Consider the following 19,939-nt stretch of genomic DNA (forward strand, 5'->3'; position numbering starts at 1 on the left):
GTGAGAAAGAGCCAAACTGAGCTTGCTTTGTTCGCTGAGAGGCCCCCCTGTAACATTCCTTTTAGCTGTGCATATTTTGGCTTCATTTGTCCAGTTTTAACTTTATACTGTGCGTGGAGAAGCTTCGTTGTAACTGGTTGTGCCTAGTAATTCTATGGCAGTAATTAAAGTTCATGGATAGCTGTTAGGTTCTTGGAAGCAGCTTCAGAAACCAAATCCAAGCTGAAAAGTTTCTCTTTTTTTTGAATGATTTATCACTTCTGTAAAAGGTGGCAGTATTTATTTTCTTTGATTTCACAACAATTTTTTAAAGAGAGTAGTCATTTATGGAGACCAATAAGAGCGATACCTTAAAAGCTGGGTAGAAATAGGGGCTCTAACTGGGAGTTGTAAGAATATAGATCCTAGAGCCTATAAATAAAAATATTCCCCAGCCTATTTGTAAAACACAGAAAATTGTGATGGGGAAAATCCCATCTGCTACTTTTAGATTCCATTTTAAAAGTGGATAAATATTAGTAAATTGGTTGCAGAAACAAAGTAGTCTGACCTCATGACCTATTTTAATTCAGTACTATGGTGAAAATGCTCCAACTGAAGGCATTTCCTTTCTTAAAAGATTGCTAAGCCTTGGAGTCTCCACTAGTCATAGTAATTGTACGTATCCCAAATGGTGAGAGCAATGGACTAGGTTTCCCAGGGGCTGCTCTGACAGTGCGGAGATCTGTCTGCCTGCATGGTTGTCATGCTCAGTTGTTAGGCATGCAGACGCTGGGTTACACCTGAGTTTGAATTCTAGCTCAGACACAGGCTAGCTGAGGAACTCTACTGTAGTTCCTAACATGTTCTGAACATCAGGGTTTTTGTTTTGGTTTGGTTTTTTTACCCTAGAATATGGGCAAAAATTGCTGAGCCCATAGTTTTTACAGTAGTTAAATGACAGGAAATGGGACAAGTCCTTAATGAGATCCCAAGCATAAGGAAAGCCCATTATAAACTTTGGCTGGATTAGTACATCTTCTCTGTTGTGAAGTACTGGAGTTTCTCTGAGCTCAAAACATTATTTTAGGCACTGTCTGCATTAGAGTTGAATATACTGTATTTACTTTATCACCAATGACTTCTGCAAAAGATATCAAGGAACAGGTTGTTTGGTCTATAATGAAAGCCAGGGAAATAGTTTTGATTTTAATAACTCCTTTCATAAGCACTTAAGACCCACTTTTTAGTCTAGGAAAACTGAAAAACAGTACTCTCAAATAGAATTGCTCTTCCTGCGTTGGGCTTCCAGTTACAAAATAGGCATACCTTATGACATTATTGACACCAGGGCTTCATCTCCAAATGTGAAGAGAAAGTCCTCCCTCTCTTTATTGTCTTGTATTTGATTGAATTTTCTTTCATAAGACTTACTTTAATGGCCTTTAACAAGTCAGTCACATTTTCTGGTGTATGTTCTTCCTTTTCTTCCCAGAAATCTCAACTGTCTTGAAGGCAGAAGACATGTTAAGGATTCACAGACTCCAAATATTAGAACTGCACAAATTCAACACCTTAGGATTCATTGTGCTAGTCATTCAATAAAGGAGTGACAGAATTAATGGTGATCAGTGTTTAGGGCTCAAACATCTTTAAGTCCACAAAACTTGTCATAGACCAAAGCATTTGTTTAAATAGGCACCAGTCTGACCTCAGACCAGTTTTGTTTTGTTTCGTTTTTTTGGTACCAGGGATCAAACTCAGGACCTTGCACTTGGGAGTTAGGCACCGGAACCACTGAACTAAATCCTTGGCCCTCAGACCAGTTTTTTTTTTTAAAGTAAATTTTTCTATCCTGAAAATATTCTGAGGTCTTAAATAATGTCACTATTGAATAATACCTTTTGAGTAAAACTGTAAAAACTAATAAAACGTACACGCATGTGTGCTAAGTCTTTATGGATCTTCTTAACATTAGGAATAAAAGATTATTAACTCTCTCCCACTAAAACAATAACAGCAGCAGTAATGATAAACCAAGTGTGGTCAGCTTTGACTTCAGAACAGGAAAACCCCCTTTTCATTTCTACAATTGGCATTTTCTCTTCCGCTGTTTTTTAAGTTGGGCTGTTAGCAATTTAACCTGTCTTTAATTTTAAGCAGCACCGTTCTTCTAGTCAGGAGATCCCACTAGGAAGCCCCACTCTCTCAGCCTCGCTTCTCATTGGCTAGCTGGGAAAAGAGCATTTCTGTATAAATTGGATGCTTCCTTCTCCCCTGGAGACCAAATATGCTCATGTTTCACAGTCCCCTGGTTTGTAAGCTTGAGTCCATTGCCTGAAGCGGGAAACTTTCACTTTGTAGAACACAGCACACATCGAAATCCAGATCCACTACCCCTGACATGCCCATGGCTCTTACGGCAGATTGAAGACATGCTTTTTTCTTTTTTCTTAATCCAGTGTTTGAGCTGCTCCAGCAGCTGAAATCAGAAACCGAAGTGTATGAGAGAGGTGTCCTTCAAAGAAAGGTATTTCCTTTGTGCGGCTCCAGTGCACACAGAATCCAAGGGGTTAACCTGAGAGCCGCTTTGAAAACAGAGGCGAAGGTCACTGGCGGCAACAGCAAAGACTTTTAAAGCCTGCCTCCCTGAGCCTTTCAGCCTGCCTTCCCCACCCAGGGGATTGTAAACATTGGCTCCCAGCCACCGCATCCCACAGCACAAAACTTCTCTGTGCTTTCAGCATATACGTTTATGCTTTTTTATGGAAGCTGAAGAAGAGGCACATTATTGCTGTGAGCCCAGAGAACATGCCTCTGTTGAATGAAAGGGGAGGAATCTTGTCCTGCGGGAATGTGAAAGCATGGCAGATACGCTTATTTAGTGGTGCTTCACATGGAACGTAGCTGCTGCTCTTGGTCTGACTTTCTCAAGTCAAAAGAATGTGTAGAATGCTGTCACTTAATCAGAACCCAGAAGAGCTCTTTTATCTGTCATTTGTTAGTAACTAGCAATATTGCCCTTATCTCTTTGTCCTTTAGCTCGATCCAGTGCCCTCGGATATGAGAGCTGGTAACAGGAAAGCACTTATTACCTAGAGCATTGCTGCTTGAGTTTTTTAAAATCACTTAATCAGCAACAAGAAACTGTGGGACTTTATTCTATTGTAATTTAAATAAAGTTGTCTTCGATCATAATTATTCAGTAATGTTTAAAAGAAATCAAGATGATTCAGGTATTTTCTGCTATTTATGCTTGATTTTATAACTTCATTCATTCAGTTGCATGAGAACAGAATGGAATTTCCAGAGATGTTTTATGCAGCTTAAATTTCTTTCTCTTGAACTTTTTAGTATGTTGTAAGGGGATTAAGATTTTTCTACCTATAATTAATTTATGCAGTTTCAATGATTTGATATATTTTTCCCTTCAGTGATTGGGGGGGGGGTTACTAGGGATTAAACCCAGGGCCTCAAGCATGCTAGCCGCTTGCTCTACCACTGTGCTACACCCTCAGCCCTCTTTTAGTGATTTATGAAGATAGCAGCCGATAATTCATTTTGATAAATTCACATGCTACCATAGATAGAGGTAGAAACGTTCTTCTCCAGACCATTCCTTTTTTGCTATGATCTTTATTTTTAGAAATGACTGTATTTTAGGGACAGACATACAAAATCTTACCCTTGTCTTTTGAAATGGCTACTGTGAGCCTATTAGGTAATACATTTGGATGCTTGCCTACAGAAAGTGCAATCAGCCACTACACATTCCTGTTTAACAATACCTAATTTTGAAAAGAATATGAAATGGGCTCCAGCCCCTTACCATGCTACACAGACATATAGACATAATTGTTTTCCAGCCTGTAACTGGGTATGATCAGAGGTATGTGGCTTTGCCCTTGGTTCTTAGTCTAAATGACTCCTCTTCACAGTGACTTCTGAAATTCCACTTTAGCTTTATGGAATCAGACATTCTCTTGGGGACTTATAAATGTCTTTTAAATTTTCCTGTTGGTCAAAGTTCCATTTCTTTAAATGTCAAGTAAAGGACTTTTGAAATAATCTAATGACTTTGATTTTATTGTTGAGAAAAATGGAGCCAAGGGATTGAAATAGGTTTTTTATAAGATAATATACAGAGGTTATTTATAACAAATGTACACAAGTGTGTCAGGAATGAAAACACAGTTCTCCAAATATCAAACCAGAACTTCTTCCTATAATTCATCTAGTCTTACACTACATGTATAGTGTGGTGTCCTCTAGTGACCAAAGATGAGATTAATAAATGGCTGATATTTATATATTAGGTGTACCTCCCCAGGGAGAGGACCACACAGTGGATCTGAGTGGACATTTTGTACACTGAGTGGGTGGGTGGCCACATGAGGACTTGGTCTTTTCTTGTTCCCAGAGTACTGGTGACTGACATTTCAACCATGGCATTTATCGACTTGCCACACCTCAGTTTCACTATAGGTTTCTAACAACTTCTGTAGAATCCCCTTTTTTTCCTCTTGCCTATTTAATACATAGGAGTGACTTCACATTACAACAGTGAACTCTACATCAAAGTTGACAATATGACCAAAGCTATTCACAGAGGCTAATTCAGAGCACTAAAGTAAATGCTGTTATGACTACATGAGAAAGATTGAATGTAACTGTAAAGGGCTTCAATCCAAAAAAGCATAGAAGGGAATTCTTTTCAACAAGCATCTATTTATTTATGGTTTTTAAAAAATTGATGTTATGTATACGCTTTATGAAAAGTGAAAACATTCTTAAAGTATATAATGGTACATTTATTAGAAAAATACTTTCATAAACTAGGAGGCTGGAAATATTTTAAATGAATGAATTAAAAAACAAAATAATCAAAATGGAAAAACAATATTTAGGAAAGATTTTTCTATTCTTTGTGCTAATAAGTCTTCAAAATCAAGTGGCTGTCTTCCATTCAGTGTTTCCCTCCAGCTTACCACAATTTGGACTGACACATTTCAAGTGTTCCATAGCTGCCGGTGGCTAATGGCTACCACTTTGGACAGCTTAGTACTGCAACATCAGTTGGCAGAGAGTTTCTTTTTTTTTTATTTAATTTTATTGATACATTTTAGGTATACAATATAATGACATTCATCATTGGAAATTTGCACCTTTACATAATCCATCTTGGTTCTTATTTTTCCCCCTTCCCCTGCCCTCCCTTTAACCCCTCCATCCCTCCCTATTTACAAAGACTTTGTTTCCATTTTTTCATTTTCTCATTTTAATTCCATTCCCTTCTTTCCTTTCTCCTACCCCCTCCCACTTCCCCTTCCCCTTTGCTCCTTTTCTTCCTAATTCACATTATCTGTTATACATTTTAGTCCTTATTTACACTTTCAGTTTCTCACAGTAGAGAAACTATTCGGTATTTACACATGTGTGTCCTATTTAATTTCACTTAAGAGTATTGTCTCAATGTGCATCCATTTAGCTATAAATGGCTCTAATTTCTCTTTTTTATGACTGAGTAGTACTCCATTTTATTTTATTAAAAACCACATTTTCTTTATCCAGTCTCCAGTTGATGGGCATTTGGGCTGTTTCCAAGTTTTAGCTATTACAAACTGTGCTGCTATGAACATGGGTGCACATATATATCACTGTGGTATGATTCTTTTAATTCTTTGGGGAAGATACCCAGCAGGGGAATAGCTGATAGGAAAGTTCATACTTTCAGTCCTGTATGTCTTGTTGGAGCAAGAGGATGGCATCCTGCAGTTTACTCAACAATTGCTTGTTACTCTTACATTGTACCAAATTTCTAAAGTACAGTTAAATTATTTTCCTGTATTTGAAGTGTGTCTCTGCATTCCAGTTTGCTTTTATGTTTTCTTTACATACACAGCCTTACATTTCTCTATAGATACTTTAGACTTTTTTTGGAAGCAGTTTACTCCCTCTGCTGGCTCTAACTATGAAATGAAAGTATGTAAAATATAGTTCTGATTATGAATCCCATGGATTGCTTGCTTTGATGTTCTTTGCCTTAGACTTTTTCTATAGTGTAAAACCAAACTTTTGCTTGGCTACCTCTAATTCTGGATATAAAATTGCTCAAGAATCTGACAGATCTTTTATATTCCTTTCAAGAATAACTTGCAATGCTGAGACTAGTAGTGGTCTTTGATAATTAAGAAAGTCTGGCATGCAGATTTACAGTATATAGTAGTGCTCAATAAATATTTATTACTTTCTTTATTGCAGCCATATTTTTATTATACATAGGCGAATTATGTGTACTTTATGTTAGGAGCAGTATATCACCCATTCTGTTTAATGAAGTCATCTGTGTTTCTATAGCACTTTCTCAGTGCCTTATTATAGTTCCTCCCACACTGTATTAATGTTATTTCTTTTTTGGTTTGTCTCACTAGGCCATGAACTCTTCCAGGAAAAGCATAATCTACTATTTGTTTTTATAATCTCACCCCCCTATCATGGTGAATTAGTTGCCAAAAAAATGTTATGAACTTCAACAATGAACTATAAATGTCTTTCCAGATAATGTACAAACAGTTAGAAAATTTAAGTAATTAGATTTTTTTCTGCATTCTGCTTGTACTATGAAGAAGAAATGGAAAATAAATAAGGCATATTCCCCACCATCTATATCTGTAATAACATATAGTGGTAATTGATGCCATAATGGTTTTACCGAAGCTCTGAAGGGTAAATAACTCATTTGCATTTTGTGCTTCGATTTTTTTTAATGCAAACCAGATTTTTATTTATATATTATTTGATTTTTTTTCTCTGATGTTAAGGGTCTCGTTACTAGGCAAGTGCTCTACCACCAAGCTACATCCTCAGCTTCATACCTTGCTTTTAAAGCAAGACATACTTACTGTTATTTTTCAGGTCTACATTAGTTAAGAGCATTAAGTTGCATACACAGATACTTTCCAAAACTTATTGCAAATTACTTCTTCCCAACCCTGCATGTTGTCATTGACTAGAGCTTTGCAAAGTATTTTCCAAGGAATAAAAATTCCAAAGAGTGGTAATAGATGTTATAAAAAAAGAAAAATCATTAGGCTTGGTAAATGTTGAATTAAGTAGGTTCTCTTAACTGCAAAACTTCTCAGAGCTTTTAATATGTCAGTGTTTAATGAACTTAAAGACGATAAACTCAGCATAGCCCTAAATTTTCCTGACTTAGAATCACATTTCATATAACATTTCTGGGCATTACCTAAACTCCCCCTGGGAAACAGGCTTGGAGATAATCAGCTGGGTTCCTCCAACATCTCCAAACCTCCTCTCGGATTGGAAGTGTCTTTATTAATGGAAAATATTGATGGAATCACTTTGCATTTATTTCTTTTGAAGTCAGATGAACTTTACAGATTCTATTCGTTTGTCTTAAAATTTATAGTAGTATTCCTTCCCATCTTCCCCACCACATTTTTGGAATTGGTCAGACTGTTAAGTCCCATAAGGACAGAACCATACCCTAGTAATTACTAGCACTAAATGTCAACCACTGGGTAGCACCCTGCAAATGTTTAGTGAGTAAATGAAGACATCATTTCTACAGTCATGCGGGGTTTGTTATCTACAAGGGAAAGTGGCACCATATGCCCAATGTGCATTGTCCCTCAGTCTCCACCCCCAGTAGTTGGGTCCCCATGTTTAAATTCCTTGCCTGGGTGAATATCAGCTCAATACAGCTGGAAACGTGACTAAATGAACTCTTCAGAGGGAAATGTGGCAACAGATTTCTAGAAAGCAGCAACATTCTTTGAAATGTTTATAAATGAAGGTAGAGTTTCTTTGAATTAGTTCTGAGGTAAAAGCCAAATTTTACCCAAATGTAAAGGTTACTTTTCCTTTCAAGTTGTGTTTGCAGGCAGCAACTAGCCAGCCCTGAACATACATGCAGCATGAGGCCCTGAGTTTAGGTGAGAAACCTTCCGCTGGTTTTTATGTTCACACATGTCCCTCTCCTGATGGCGGATGTACCTAGAAATACTCTGTGAAGTCTGTGGTATTAGTGTGGTTCTTCCTAGAAACTGAGACAATTTAAGAGAAGCACTGTAGTTAAGAGCAAATGAATTTATTTATTCTGTAATTATTTAATTAACACCTATATTCTTCTCAGTGATCCTTTCTTCATCTTTGCTCATAGAAGATATGAAATGAATTTAAATTTTAAATACATCAGATTTGAAATCAGATAACTAAATCCAGGATGATATAATGGCACCCATGCACTTGTACTAAGTTCAAACCTGAAAAATTATTATTCCTAGTGCTGTAACTTTTTTTTCCCTGTTTTGCTTGGAACTCTTATAAAATGGTGGATAATGGTATGCAGGCTCCCACACTGCATTTTCCTTCTAGTTTCCCAGCTGTCCTCTTTGCATTTGTGTGCCTATTTTATATACTGAGTTCATGTAAATGAGTGAGGGGTGAGATGGAGGAAGAGTCTGACTTGGGAAACTGGTTAAAGGATGACTTCACATGCAGAGCTAGAAGATACAAAAGGAGAACAAATTGGGAAGAAGGACAGTGCTGTGGTCTCCAGGGAAGGGAGTTCTGAAGGAACAGCAGCAACTTGCCCATGCCCTATGCAAAGCATTGTGGGTAGGTCAACCTTCCTTGACCTCCATCTAGGACTCAGCTATTTGCACACCCACTACCCTGATCCCACAACTGATGGCCATCTTGGTGAAATCTTTTGGGTATTATTCTCCTAGAAGAACATTTTCTGTATTTCTCGATATTTTGGTAAACCTACACTGTTGTAAAAATGTTGGTTGATTGGGAAATAACAAACATTTGTATTGTAATCAGGCTAAAGACCGTAGGGAGGGAAAAAAAGATCTGAGCCATCTAGGCTCCACAACAAGGAGAATAAACCTGAGTTATGTAAGCCCTGTTTTAATTCCTGGTTCTGCCCTTCACTAGGTGATTGGTCCTTAACTTCTGTGAGTAGCCTCTTCCTTATCTGTACCTCGTACTATGAAACTGAAGATTATGTAAAGTATAATAGGTAGACAGTCCAGCACAGTACTTTACATCTTCTGTTCTTTACAAATGTTTTCTTTCTCTAGCCCACTTCTTTATCCTCAGATAAGATTAAAAATAAAAAGTCTTAGAAAAAAAGATCACAAAATCCCATAGCAACCCATTCTGATATTTAACAGTTCTTGTCAGGAAATACTTCCTTTATTCTAACCCAAATTCCTAAGGCTGCAATCTGAGTCCTTCTGTCAGTTATGCCCTTCCCCTTTTTTGTTTGCAGTTTTAGTCTTGCTAAATGAAAATCAGGAAACATCCTAATCTTCACAAGCATATTTTGTTTAATTTTTTCACTTTAATAGCTGAAACAAAATAATAGTAGAACACCAGAGTCCTCTGTACTTTAAATTTGTTTCTGGTATCCCAGGTGGTTTGTGTTTAGATGTCCCCTAAGCTTCATTCGGATGAGGTGGGACTTTATGCTGGGGTTAAGGGTGTGTGATTACTAAACCACTCCATGTGAGTGATTAGCACCGCCCTAATCCCCAGTAGTCTGAATAAGATAAAAGGGACAGAAAGATGCTGTTAAACTCCCTCTTGTTACCTTTGCTGCCTTGAGAGTGCCATGTTGTTTCTGCTCTGCCATGCCTGTTTGTCATCTCTGCCTTGGAGTTGGCCGATTATGGACTGAACCTTCTAGGAACTGTAAACCAAATAACCCCTCTAACTTTTGTTGTCAGGTATTTTGTCTCAGCAACGAGAGAAAATTAACACACCAGGTTAGTTGGAAATTGTATGGCTAGTTTTCTTTTCCTGTGTACATCTCTGTGAACCTTTTTAGATGGAGGGATGTATGGGGAGAGTACATGCCGCAGAATGAACCGTATCTTGGTAAGTCAACTGAGGATCTTTAGATTCTTCCATTTAAGGAAGATAGTGCCCACAGAATTTTAATATGTTCAAGAATGTGTGTGCTTTAACTTAGATTTCAAAACTACGCTTCCATTTCCTTTTTCTCATGCACTAACCAATCTGATAGACTCATGTCATAGGTTAGCATGTAGCCTGTGTATCGCTTCTCGGCCTTTTGGCTAAGATCAAAGGTAGCATGTAGCCTGTGTAAAAATGATCATAGTGACCAAGGAGAAAAAAGGCACAGATTTTAGAGGGTATTTGACTATTTCCATATCCAAAAAAAATCCATTTTTAAATTCTCTTACAAGTCTGAGTAATTATGTGGCCTCCTAAAGCACAGAGATTCCCTTAAAAGTTAAAATAACTTTTTAAGAGGAAACGATGAGCTGTGCAGTCTGCCATATCCTGTGTTTTCAGACTGGTTTACATTTCTACTTATCTGTAAAGGTTGAAGGAATGTCTGCAAATATTTACTTGGTTCCTATGATGAAGGCAGAGAAAGATCAAGTGGGTGATTGTTTAGTGTCAGAATCAAAAAACTATGCTATACTATACTTCTACAAAAAGAATGAGGGCCAGGGATTTAGCTCAGTGGTTCCACCGCCTGCCATGCAAGTGCAAGGATCTGAGTTCAATCCAGAGAGAGAGAGAGAGAGAGAAAGAAAGAAAGAAAGGGAAGGAAGGAAGAGTTTCTTACTAGAAACATAATAGACATTTAGCAAAGGGTAATTATTTTAAGTTTCACAGAGTTCAAAATGAAATTTGAACAGTGCAGCCTGAGGAAAACATGGATCCTTTAAACATTTTAAATCTTCATTTTATAAAAATTAAGTGGTCTGGAACTTTATCAGAAAGTCACACATTGACTAAAGATAGTAGTGGTAGATTCTCAGAATGTCTGGTGTGGGTCTGGGGACCTAAGCAGGGTCTATTTCCCAGATTATAGGAACCATGTGTCCTGCCCTATGTTCTCCTTCCTAAGCCTGGAACCTCTCATCCTTACGTCTTCTGGCTACCCATACATTTGTTGGAATGTGCATTTATTTTATGCCTGTTATATCCAACGTTGTTTAAGGTGCTGATGTTGAGAAGTTCACCTAGAAGTGGTTTCTGTCCTCAGAAGGTTGGCTGTGGGGTTGAGTATGCTGTGAAACAGAATGAAAGAGATACAGTGAAGTAAGTTTGGAAGGACTAGGCAGAACAAGGTTCACAAGAATTAAAAATAGGTTGTGAGGAGGACCTAGTGAAAGGTTTCAGCGTATATAAAAAGGCACCAGTGAATGAAACAGCACACATATTTAAAAATCTTGAAGCCTGTAAGCAGGTAAGGACAAACTTTTTGTAAAGGAGGAGCATGTGATGAAGTCAGAGGACATGGAAGCCAGATTGTGAGGGCAGTGTGGGTAAGCTGGACTTAATGTTGACCCTGAAAGTTATGGAGAATAGATAAAGGATTTTGAGCGGGGAAGTGCACTTGAAAAGTCTAGAGTGGAAGGAAGTAGACTGGTAGGAAAAAAACCCAGAGGAAGCTGCTGGGATTATCAGGAAGAAGAATGATTCACAATGTAACTGTCAGGTTTGGTGACTTCACTGCTCAGGAAGATGAGTAGGGAACCTTGGTAGCTGGTGATTTTGCTTACAGAGAGAGTGAATACAAGAGGAGAAGCAGTTTTCAGTGGAAAACGATGAATGCATTTTGAGTTTGAGCTTCCTATGGAAGGAATGAGTGGCGACATCCACAAGAGAGTAGAAGTTGTGGTCAGGTGCTCTGCAGAGCTCTGGATACAGTGGTGGTGGTGATGATGGTGGTGTTTTTCTTTGTATGGTTGGTTGGTTTTTGGTTTGGTTTGGTTTGGTTTGGTACTGGGGATCAAACTCGGGACCTTGCACCTGCAAGGCAAGCAGCAGAACCACTGAGCTAAATCCCCGGCCCGATGGTGGTGTTTTTGACATGGAGTCTCACTGTGGTCCCCAGGCTCAAATTCACAATCCTTCTACCTCAGCCTCCCAAGTAGGTGGGATTGCAGGGGCACACCACCACAGCTGGCATGGGTAGAGTATGGATTTAGGGGGCAGCTGCCCATGGTGTGCATCTAGGAATTGTGCATTATATAAGAAAAGTGACTGCCTGACAATGTGGCCTTGGAGAAAGCAATTATTTATGGAAGAGAAAGCTGAAGTACCCCAAAGGTTGCATCTATATTTTATAAACCATTATCTACACCTGTTTGCATTTGAGACAACATGAAGGGAACCAAAAGGAGGATAGCACCCCACTGGTACAGTCCTTAGGAATTACAAAGCCAAAGAAAGGGCAGCAAGGATAGCCAAGCCTAGAATTCTTCAGTCTGTAAGGTGTGGACATTTGTAAGTCTTCCATTACTATTGCCATGTCATTGAGGGACTCTTAGAATAGTAACAAAGCATCTTACAGGTCACCTAATCCAGATGTCCTCTTTTGGCACATGAGAAAATTGAGGCTTGAAGTCCCACCCTGTGCTAGTCTCTTCATCTGTAAACTATAGGTGTTAGTGCCCCAACAGGAAATACTCTATATGACTCACTCAATATAATAAGGTAATTCAAGGTTTGTTTAAGACAGGACTTAACAAAGACATGGGTTTAGGGGACTCAGGATGGTGCCAGACCTTGACTCAGTAGCACCCATGCTGTTAGCATTCCCAGGCTCAAAAGGACGAAGGGGAGGAATCCAGAGGGAAACAAATAGAGTAAGCTGCCTGAGGTGGCCATGACTGTGTGTTGACAACACAGCCTGCTGGAGACCACTTGCTGGAGGAAACCAAGGAGTTAAGGACATGACCTTCTCTTCTCCCTCTCTCTCTGAACTCCTGCCAAAGCTTCCCATTGGCCAAACTCAATAAGAAACTGAAGGCATATGGCAGATAGAGGTCTACCTCCAGGGCAGAGAGCATCTGGAGAGGCAAAAGGAAGAGCCCCAGCACAGTGTTCACACCCTGCTTCTCTGCTCAGTCAGACCGACAGTTTTTTCAGGATCTTGGTGAAAGGGTACATGAATAAAAGACTGTTAAGTAGATTATTAAGTGAACGCACTTTATTCTGACATGTATTTTGAGTCAGAGTTGGCCTTGGCTCTACTTTATCTTATATTGTTATTGAACTGCTTCAAAAAATTGTGAATAGAGATCAAAGCAGTTTAAACAGATACATTCACTTGTGTAAATATCCTTGAACTCCTCCCCACTTTCTGCTACCCCTCCTGTTGCCAAATCCATTCAGCACCTCTAGAGGCTGTTAATACATGTAATGGTTGTAATAAACATTGTATTTGCTTTAGTTCCAGCTGGCTTCAACCACCAAACTCTGTCCATAGTTCCTATTGTTATCTTTGCTTACTAGACAACTCCATTGTTACCATTGGTAGCTACCTTTGTCACAGATTTCTAAATGTTGATCTTTAAATATTACACTCATTGTTTCCTACAACATGTTTTTAAATTTAGATTTGACATTATGCTTTGTTTTTAAGGACAGTTAGAATTATTCAACATAGAGGAGCTTTTAATAAAAATTAATTATATTGTTAACTGTCCTTCCTTCTTGCACTAAAACCTGAAACATTTTTATCAGTAATGTTCACTCTTTATAAAGCTCTCAAATAAATAAATTTCTGCTTATGTGTGACTTCAAGTGCCTTAGGCAGTCTTCCATCAGTTTTTATAGGCACAAGATTATAATTCCTAAAAAAAGGAATTTATGTTTTACCATTAGGAAAATTTGTTCTCAAGAACTTAGAACTAGATTTTTAAAATTGTCATCATTTGAGTAGTATACTCTTAGAATAAAGAGAAAATTAAAATAGATTACATATTTTTAAAAGATGAACAAAACTAAGAAAAATTTAGTATAAAATAATAGCTAAATATTCTATTATTAATCAAAATTGAAAATAAACTTTTAACTAAAAGAAAAACAAAGAAACTAGGAGGGGGAAATTTAAGAGGCTAAAAATAGAAATCAAAAAATTATAAAACAATAATCTTCCCAAAGTGGAAATAAAACCCTGCGTGAGTTTTTAAAAATAAATAATACAGCTAAACTTCTGATAAGCCTGTCAGATATAAAGAGAAAAAATACATTAAAAAAGAGAAAATCAGTATAACCAAGGAAACCAATAAAATAACTGTAAGAAATACTGCATTCATACTAAAACCAATGCATTTTTTAAAATCTAGATTGGGTTTTCATAGAAAATATTTTATCTTAATCAAAGTTGACTTAAAAAGAGATTGAAACCTGAACGGACTATGTTTGGTAAAGACACAATGCTAAGAAAGATGCAAAACCAGATGATTTTATGGGTAAATTTTATCCTCAAGGGACTAATTATTTTTATGTTATTATACAATTAAAGAATATAGGAAAGATGGAAAGCTTGCATATCCCTGATATTGAAACATGAAAAAATTAACAGAAAACTATAGATTAGTCTGCTTTATAAGTACAGGTTAATATATGAGTAAGGTTAATATCGTAAATAAATATTAGCAAATAGAATTCTCAGGTTTCTTAAAAGATTAATATGGAATGATTAGGAATGATTTTTTCAAGAAGGCAAGAATGGTGTTATACTAGGAAATTTATTAATATAATATGTCATTTATAAAATAAAGGAGAATGGTCATTTTCAATAAGTATTTTTTAAATCATTTGATAAAAATTTATTCTGTGTTTTGAGTGGTAACTAAATTTTAAATAGAAAGGAACTAAAACTTACCAATATTGTTTTCATTTTTACTGTATAAACATTTATTTTATGATCATAATGGTATCACAGACTAAAGTATTGAAAATGAAGATAGCCCTACTAAAATTTTTTTAGAAAGATGAGTAACCAATCAGAAACCACAGTTGCCTTAGAACAGCTTAAAATAATGCTGTATTCAGATTAAAATAATGCTGTATTTCATCTCCTGTAATGCTGTATTTCATCTCCTATAATGCTAGATTGTAAAAGAGTAATCTGAATTGAAGTGAGAAAGTAAATGTGCCTTCACAGGATATGTAACCCACTCAAGTGGAACTTTATGCACAGTTGGTACCTGCACTTCTGTCACAATGTGTCAGAGGAGCGAAGAAGTGTTTCTCCAGCTAGAAATATTAATAAAGCAGAGATACAGTATGTAACTAAAAACTGGACCCAAATTGGATGGACTCTCAGTAAAAATACCATCTTCTCTTTGATCATTGAATTTTGCCCAGTTATTTTTCTAAGAATGATTGCCTTAAAATAGTTTCTTTGATATTTGTTAAATTTTTCTTGTATGGATATAAACAAATGGCTCACACATGGAGATATAACTCAGTGAGGGACCAAGATAAAGTCCGGATACCTAAGTTTTTCTCAAAACCTAAGGATGATTCTGTTCAAAGTCAAGGTTGAAAACCAGCAGTATAGTCTAGTGTGTGACTGGAGTATAAAGGGTATGGAAATATTGTGGGAGATGAGGCTGGTAAAATATATCAGAGCTTACTGATAACTGGAACACCATCATTTTGGCATTGTTAAATTGTGTTTTTTATTTCTATCACATCACCATGATTCCTCCATTAGATATCAGCCAGATATCCCTTAAATAAATTTGAGCCCTACATAAATTCAAAACAAAGTATGTTAAATGAGATAAAGGGGGAAGCTGTTAATGTTGCTGATTACTGCAAAACTTAACCACCACTTCATTATTTTTTATAATCTTGTCAGTTGACTGGACTCAGCTGAGCAATTCTGCTCTCTGTGATGTTGGGCGGGGCTGCATTCATTAGGGAATCAGTTGGTCTTGACTGTTCAAGATGGCTTGCTCACGTGGCTTTTAGCTGACAGCTCAGCTGGGTCTGGGGACCAGAACATTTTGGGGGGCTTCTCCTGGCAAGGTAACTGGGTCCCAAGAGGAAGCATCTCAAGAGGAACTATTTGAAAAGGCCCAGGTTACAAGGGTTCTTGTGACCACACTTTTGTATCCTCAAACATTGTTTCCATCCCATTCTACAGGTCAGGCAAGTCCCAAAAGCCAACCTGGATTCAATGGAAAATGAATAAACTCTGTCCCTTGATGGAAGGAACAGTATGTGCATCAAGGAGAGGAGGAGATTGATAGGAACTTTTCTAGAGAGTTTCTCACCAGTCCTAATGCACCAATACATAAAGCTGAATTTTAGGAAGTTTAGATAGATGTTGATAATAATACAAGAAGACAAATCAATAAAGACAAAAGGGGTCTGAATAATACAAGATGTTTATGTAGTAGAGTTATGTATTCAGTTTTTTACCTAACAATAAAGGAAAAGCCCTCAATTTCAAGTATCCATAGAGTATCTGCCTCTCTACCCTGCCCAAAACAGGAAGCACTTAATCCCCTGTACATGCATAAATCTAAAGTCTTAACATCATACATCTTCTTCAGGCCTCAGCCTGGCTGAAGTGATTGCAGTTGTGTTTGTTTCATCTGTTTGATTCACTCTGCACTAAATGGGTTCTTCTGTTTTCTGGATCTTTTCCTCTGGATGACTTCTTTTCTCATGTGGTATGAATATTTGTGTTACACATTCTCACTGAAGCTCTTCCCAGTTTTTGTTTGTTCCCTGAAAAGAGCAGCATGGAAGGGGTTTTATTTTGATTCCCCAAGTGTCATGATAAGTTTGACTTGTCCTCCAGGTTCTGGAGACTCCAGGGTCACATTCCATCAGCCTCTGGAATCTTCTGATTTTCCAATAATATTGACCTGAGAATTGAGGTGGAGTTGTTGCCGTCATCTATTTTCCATTTTTTACCTTTTAGGTCCTGTAAGAAAAAAAATAGCTTTAAATAAGAGGTTTTGGGTCTTTGCTTTCTGAAGCTTGTGTTATTTTGCATTCATGAGTGAGGATGATGTCCTGGCCTGTGAGTGAGGAGTCCTGTTTGTTTACTGCATTTATCACAGTGTCACCCTAGATATATGGAGTTCTTTGCGAAGTGAATCTTGTCCTTAAACCACTAGGGATGGTGCACTGAAGCCAGCTGCTGTGTCTCTCAGTAACACCCAGATCTGCTTGCCATTGCAGGTTGTCACATTGTGGTACCGTGCTCCTGAAGTCTTGCTCCAGTCCAGCTACGCCACCCCCGTGGATCTCTGGAGTGTTGGCTGCATATTTGCAGAAATGTTTCGTAGAAAGTAAGACATACACTTACTTTTTGAAATCTTTAGTAATTTAAGTGGCAGTGTAACATTTTCTTTTTCAAGGTCATGGTCTGGATCCACCTGTCCCTTCTGAGCCTCCCCTGAAAACACTCATTCAGTATTTACAGTGCAGTTTTGTGTACCTGAAGCTTTGAACTCCTAGAAACTTTGGGAAGGAAAACCTCACTGTTGTTCCAATTTACATTGCTTTTCTTAGTGATAAGATATGGTGACCCCAGTATATTATAATATTTTTTAGTGAAAAAAAATTCTCAAGGATATTTATCCACAGGAGGAGAACTATTAAGTACATGGAAATTTTGATGGTGAAAATAGTTAAAAACAGAATGTTTAGGCTAGCCTCCAAGGCAGAGGCAAGAGCAGTGTCAGTACTGCCACTTGGAGGTAAGTTTGGACATTTGGGGGCCCTATAGCAGGCAGAAATGGAATGAAGGCATGTAGAAATTAAAGACATAGGGCTGGGGATTTAGCTCAGCGGTTTCACCACCTGCTCCGCCAAGCGCAAGGACCTGAGTTCGATCTCCGGTACCAAAAAAAAAAAAAAGAAATTAAAGACATAAAGATGATTTGCTCAGAGAAGGGACAGCCTAGTGATTGAACAGTGATCTGAAAAGTACCTGAGGGTTTGTGATTCTCACTGGATGTCTAAGTCTGAACCACCACACACTGGAGATGTTTCCAGCAGCATTCAGAGGGCAGGTGGGTGAGGTGGGTGACCTCCAGGGTCACCCTGAGTATGAAAGTCTGTGATTCATTTGTTTGATTTTCAGGTCACAAGAAATAGCCAAACAGTATAATAAAAATCTGCCAAGAAAATGATCCCTACCTGGGTACTAAGTTCAGCTTTGTCAAAATTAAACAAAGAACTTCACCATAATCTAATCTCTCTTTTCTGCTTTTATTTCCATGGGAAAATGTGAGTTGAGAAGCTGAGCATATTCCCACTGGACATATTATGTTCAAATTGTGGCTACATGATAGTTCATTAGGAAAAATGGTCAGTCGTTACTTTGTTTGTTTGTTTATTTTAATCAAGTTTTGTGCAGTGTATTTTGGGGACTCTTTCTAGAACTCAGCAAATTTTATCTGTAGCTCATAGGATGGGATAATGGCAAGGAGATCAGAGTAAGCAGACGTTTAACAGCAGCCTCCAGTGCCAGGTACAGTGTCAGAGCTGTTTCTTTGTGTTACCTTTTTAAATTTTTACAATGAGAGGAAACTGCAGTGGACTCGGTGATTTGTGTAACATCAGGCAGCTAAAAAGTAGCAGTGGTATGAATCCAAAGGAAGTCTTGTGAGCTCTGATCTAGTGTTGTTTTTCTACAAGGGAAGGAAGAAAAAGTAACATTCAGCTCAGCGGCAGTGTCTACCAAATGGGCTAAATAAGTGGTTTTGACTGGATGGCAGCATTAGCATCGCTTGGGCCCTTTTCAAAAATGCAAATTCTCAGGCCCCACCCAGACCTACTGAATTTGAAGCCTGTGGGCTGAATTCCAGCAACCTGTGTTTTAACAAGCCCTCCACTCAATCCTCATACACCCTTCAGGGCAAGAATCACTGGGTTCTATGACAGTATCACCAGGGATGGGCAGAGTGCAGCTCCTGGACCGCTCCCTTGAGATTCTGATTCACTATTGGGCTGGGGCCAGGAGTTCTTATTTTTTTAAGTCCCTCTAAAAAAATGTTCCTCTGAGGGCTGGGGATTTAGCTTAGTGATTCTACCACTTGCCTGGCAGGCGCAAGATCCCAAGTTCGATCCCCTGTACCAAAAAGAAAAAAGAAATGTGCCTCTGGTAACTCTTTGCATCCAACACATTGTGTTATAGGCTCGTGGTCAGAAATGCAAATAAGTTACTGTGAGTAGAGCAGAATGGAAATTAAGATTGTCATTCCAGATCATCCAAAAAATAACTAAGTACAGCTAAAACCTGGTTAGAGAAATGCTTATTAGAATTACATATATGTATCTAGAATTGTCCTCAATGTAAAGATGGAGCCTGTCTTTTGGTGTGGGGAGAGGATAGTCAGTTAATTTTCAACAATACAGACTTAAATATTAGCCATAATTGATGGTAAAAACAAAGTTTTTTAAAACTGTTGAAAGATAAAATATAAGATAGATATATTTATTTATTCATTTACTGGTAAGGAATTTGCTTTATTTTTAAGTATAGACAGCCCCCTGTTTATGGAACATTTACAAACCCGAGTTTTATTTTTAAGCATTAAAACATATTCTCCACTGAAATGATAGTCTAATTGGTAATCAGCTTCCCACCCTAGCTTGCAGAATCCTATATATCCTGGAACAAATTTGAAACATCAATTGTGCTAATTTACCAAAACCTTTTTTTCTATGGGAAAATGTATTCTGTTTTCCAGTCCAACATGACATAACTACCCCTCTCCACCCTAGCATTGGAACTGAGAAAGGGAATTCACTTGTTAGGGGCTAAGAAAAGATTCTTTTGACAATATGGCAACATTGTGTTTTGTTTTCTGGTAAAACAAAGTTGGGTAGACCCACTGCCTCTTAAAATATGCACATAAGAAAGTACTCTTTCTTCTGGAGTCTCGTACAAAGGTGGTAAATTGATAAATAATTGCGTGGAGAAGGAAGCAATATCAGAAACCAAGTCCATGTGCTTTAAGACTGAAATAAAATGAGCCCAAGCCAACCACACATCCTTGCAGCAGTGGGAGCCTAGTCCCCTGGGTAGTTCCCACTGATGTAGCTGTAACCTTGAATGTGACCATGGGATCTCACCTGTGTTCTGACTTAGTTCATGTTTGGTATTTCCTGTGATACC

The 19,939-nt window shown here is 37.9% G+C and overlaps 1 protein-coding gene and 1 long non-coding RNA gene across 9 annotated transcripts in view; one reads left to right on the top strand and one right to left on the bottom strand.

Annotated features, from left to right (window-relative positions):
- Cdk6 (cyclin dependent kinase 6) overlaps positions 1–19,939 on the top strand; it is a 229,811-nt gene that overhangs the window by 155,874 nt on the left and 53,998 nt on the right. For all 6 annotated transcript variants that reach the window (XM_004862366.3, XM_021242666.2, XM_004862363.3 and 3 more), the window contains exon 5: positions 16,993–17,102. In XM_004862366.3, the coding sequence (XP_004862423.1) occupies positions 16,993–17,102 (110 nt within the window). The remainder of the gene's footprint in view (positions 1–16,992; positions 17,103–19,939) is intronic.
- LOC110345386 (uncharacterized) overlaps positions 16,170–19,939 on the bottom strand; it is a 28,104-nt gene continuing 24,334 nt past the window's right edge. For all 3 annotated transcript variants that reach the window (XR_015448662.1, XR_002388695.2, XR_015448661.1), the window contains exon 3: positions 16,170–16,732. This is a non-coding gene — a long non-coding RNA (uncharacterized LOC110345386). The remainder of the gene's footprint in view (positions 16,733–19,939) is intronic.

Source organism: Heterocephalus glaber, unplaced genomic scaffold, assembly GCF_053883595.1.
Source record: "Heterocephalus glaber isolate CG9 unplaced genomic scaffold, H.glaber_assembly_v1.0 deba00000546, whole genome shotgun sequence".
Taxonomy (NCBI): Eukaryota; Metazoa; Chordata; class Mammalia; order Rodentia; family Bathyergidae; genus Heterocephalus; species Heterocephalus glaber.